Raw genomic sequence first — 3,898 nt, forward strand, 5'->3', positions numbered from 1 at the left:
TATATATAGAGAGATAGGGTGATAAATTGAATATTAATTCAATTTAAAACCAAGTGGCCTAGCATATAAAAAAATCTGAAAATTCAGAAAAAATTGTATTACACACACATACATACAGAGAGAGAAAGAGAGAGAGAGATTGGCTGTTATGTTTAGGATTGGTCATGTGATGTAGATACTTGGTGAGAATCCAATAAGGTTTGAAAATGAATTAAGGCTGTTCCTCATTGTTCCAGTCTATGGAGAAATAGTTAAATTATATATATAAACATTTTTTGTATTATTTTTTTTGTTTCAATATTTAATGCACTTTCTTTTTATCTATTTCAGATATTTCTCAAAGCCTAATATTCACAGATTTGCAGCTATTAGATGAACAACTTCAGCAAGTCTTTCAATCTCCACATTCCACCCCCACCCCCCACGTCCCCCCTTACCTTGCTCCTTTGACAACTTATTACCAGAACTTATATCCGTGTTGCAATATGGAACTTAATACTAGGAAAGGATTTAACATGCAAGACAATAGTAGTGTGTTGGATACTTGAGGTTTGATGAGGAGACTTCTCAACATCATCACTGTTGTTGTTGTTGTTGTTGTCGTCATCACCGGATAAGGACCCAATGATGGTGTTTGATGGCAACAGTGGTTTTTAAACGCTAAAAGTCAGATTTCTCTTGCAGGACATGGATAATTAATGCGACTTCTTAATTCTCTCCTTTCCCTTCTCCTCAACCCACCACCATCACTGCTTCTACTACTACTACTACTACTACTACTACTACTACTACTACTATTGTTGTTGTTGCTATCTTTGTTGCTACATAATGTTGCATCCAGCCTGATGTGACTGTAAAGCACTGTCTATAGCGTGATATGTTCACTAGAGTATGTATGTACTTACACCAGACCATAATATTTTTGGTTGTAGCTTTCCTGTCCTCAGCTGCTCACTCACTCCCCACTTCCATACAAACACACAAATTAACTTTCCAATTTGATTTTCCCTACCTGTACTCCATCTTTCCCTCAATTTCTTTACTAACATTGTTATTTTTATTTCTGTTATCTTATTTTGTCCTCTCTCTCTCTCTCTCCCTCTCTTTCTCTTCCTCTTCCTATTTTAATAAACCGTCTTCTCCACCCATTCACTGACCCTCCAACAGCCTATAACTCCTCCACAACACTGTTTGTCAAGCATGTTGTCCAATTGAGGTTATTTCTGTTAAACTCTACTTCACACTTGTCTATTTGGTCGAATGCCACCTGTGACTGACTATTTTCTGTTTCTTTCTCTCTATATTTGTACATATTGGACCTGAATTTCAAAGTTATTATTATTAAACAATTGTTATATTAAGGGGAAGAAAAATATCAATCAAGAAAATAAATAAAAAATATGAAGAAAAGTTTTCGTTTCAGTTGCAAAAAAAAAAAATCAAGTGTTTTTTTTTTTGTCTTTTTTTGTTTTGTTCTTTCAAGCTTTTAGAACAGGCTTGGGCAACCTTTCTTGAAAAGAGGGCTGCATGAGACATAAGTTCAATTGTAGGTGGGCCACACTACTAAAAAAAAAGTTAAAGGTAATTTTTCATACACAAACAGCAGAATGGGGTGCTACTGCATAGTACCAAAAATCCCAACATTGCAATCAAGATACAGGACTAGATACTGCAACAGCTTGGATTTCAAGGGCCTTCAATATTCCCTCAAAAAGCCTGAGTGACCTACATGGAGTGGATGTAGGCATCTTCATAATAAAACTGAATCTTCTCCTGTCAAGAGTTCCAGATGAACCCTAACCTTGCAGCAAGAAATGCAGATGAGCAACATCAAACTCCCTCATTCACCAAATGTCACATATCAGAGGAGGTTTCAAGTAGTAAAAGTGTAGCAGAGCTAATGACAGTGCCCCAGCATGGCCACAGCCCTCTAGCTGAAACTAGTAAAGTAATGTGTGCCCATTCAAAGAATCTTGTAGGTCACAGGTTGTTCATAACTGTTTCAAAATGTTTATTTGTTCAATTTTATGTTCATTTTTTTTTTTCTTTCTCATACTTATGTAAGCTGGATGAATACATATGAATACATATTGAGGCATTCTTTTTACAGCTAGATACCCTTCTCTTTGTTAACTCTTATCTGTCTTTCAAATAATGCCTTTTTTTTTAAATCCCATTTTCCTCCGAAAGCACAGAACTACCAGACAATTTAAGATGTTAATAAAAGTCACCATTTAATGCTCAACATTTTGATGGGAGAACATATAATGTAAACTTATGCACACACATATGTATGTGTATATATACTTATGTATTTGTGTGTACATGTATGTATGTGTATATGTGTATATACACATACATACACACACACACATATACATATACACATGTGTGTGTGTGTGTATGTGTGTATGTATGTATATATATATATATATATATATATATATATATATATATACACACACACACATGCACATTTATGTATATACATACATGGCAGTGTGGTTAAAAAGTTCACTTTGAAATCTCATAGCTTTGGATTCAGTCCCACTGCATGGCACTTTGGGAAAGTGTCTACTACTGTAGCCCCAGGTCAATCAGTGTCTTGTTAGTGAATTTGGTAGATGAAAACTGTATGGATGCCTGTTGTATATATACATGTGTGTGAGTGAGGGTGTCTTTGTGCTTAGTTTCCTCACCACGACCACCACCACCACCACTTGACAACCAGTGTTGGTTTGTTTAAGTCTATCCCAATAGAATGAATGCCAGAGATTGTGTGATGCTTATGCATGAGCAGCAATGCTAGATAGAAAGAAATGAAGCTAGCATGCTCTGCTGGATGTGCAATGTCAGTGTGCATATATAACTAATTCCAAATGTGCTGAGAGAAACATTGGGCATATGTGGCATCAGATGTGATGTGTAAAAGGGAAGATTGCACAAGTATAATCATGTGATGTGTGTGGTTGAGGACAGCTGCAAAAAGAAATGCTGATCGCTATAGGTAGATGGAACTTGTGGAAGAGGGAGACCCAGGAAGACATGAAACAAATCAGTAATGACCAACCTCAGGGTTGTGTTGAACCTTGTGGATATGACAAAGGACCAAGATAATTGGCAACTTGCTGTGCTCAAGAAAACTCAAAAGCATATCATTAATATCTCTGCCCTTGCATTCAATCTGTATCTGTCAAGCTTTCCCCACAACTCACTTTTGCAACACCCATCCAGCCTTCATCCATCTAACCACAGCACTATTTCCTCAGCTACTGTAATTATATGTGAGCAGGAAGGCACATATTCTATCTCCTCTTTTGTGGTACCCCTGTGTGTCTGTCTCTATCACTATGCGTATTCTCTCTCTCTCTTTCTCTTTCTCCCCCCCCCCCACATACTTTATATCATCTCCGTTCTTCATGTATCTATGGTTTTATTATACAGTTGCTCTCCACATCCTCATTTATGTTTTGCTACCGATTACTCCCCTCTTCTTTGATACACTCCTATTTTCTTCACTTTCCCCAAACTGAGATTTGCCATTGACCACCCATATTCACCATTCACCCCTGTCCATATCTCTATCGCTCTTCTTTCACTCACTCACAAACCTACCCACCTAGCCCTTATCAATTCTCGTCCTTTATCCACTTTGTACCTTGAAGGTATGCCCTGACACCTAATCTCCACTGCCACCATTCCCCTTTTTTTCTGCTGGGGTACCTATATATCTCCTCTACAAGACACTTGTTCCTGTCTCTCGTTCATACTTGATGCAAAGCACCCACTTTCTGTCAAAGGCTTCTTATCTTGTGAGTTACTTGGTGCCACAGAAAAAAAACGTCCAATATATTTTGTTAAGTGATTTGCATTAGAAAGGGCATCCAACCATAGAAAC

General features: G+C 37.3%; 1 protein-coding gene across 1 annotated transcript in view; it reads left to right on the forward strand.

The window, feature by feature from the left end:
- Positions 1 to 1,410, forward strand: part of LOC106875960 (transmembrane protein 248) — a 67,667-nt gene extending 66,257 nt beyond the window's left edge. Inside the window, exon 8 of the mRNA XM_052968439.1 lies at positions 331 to 1,410. Within this exon, the coding sequence (XP_052824399.1) occupies positions 331 to 348 (18 nt within the window). The 3' untranslated portion in view covers positions 349 to 1,410. The remainder of the gene's footprint in view (positions 1 to 330) is intronic.
- Positions 1,411 to 3,898: the final 2,488 nt, after the last annotated feature.

The sequence above is a fragment of the Octopus bimaculoides genome, chromosome 1, assembly GCF_001194135.2.
Source record: "Octopus bimaculoides isolate UCB-OBI-ISO-001 chromosome 1, ASM119413v2, whole genome shotgun sequence".
Lineage (NCBI taxonomy): Eukaryota > Metazoa > Mollusca > Cephalopoda > Octopoda > Octopodidae > Octopus > Octopus bimaculoides.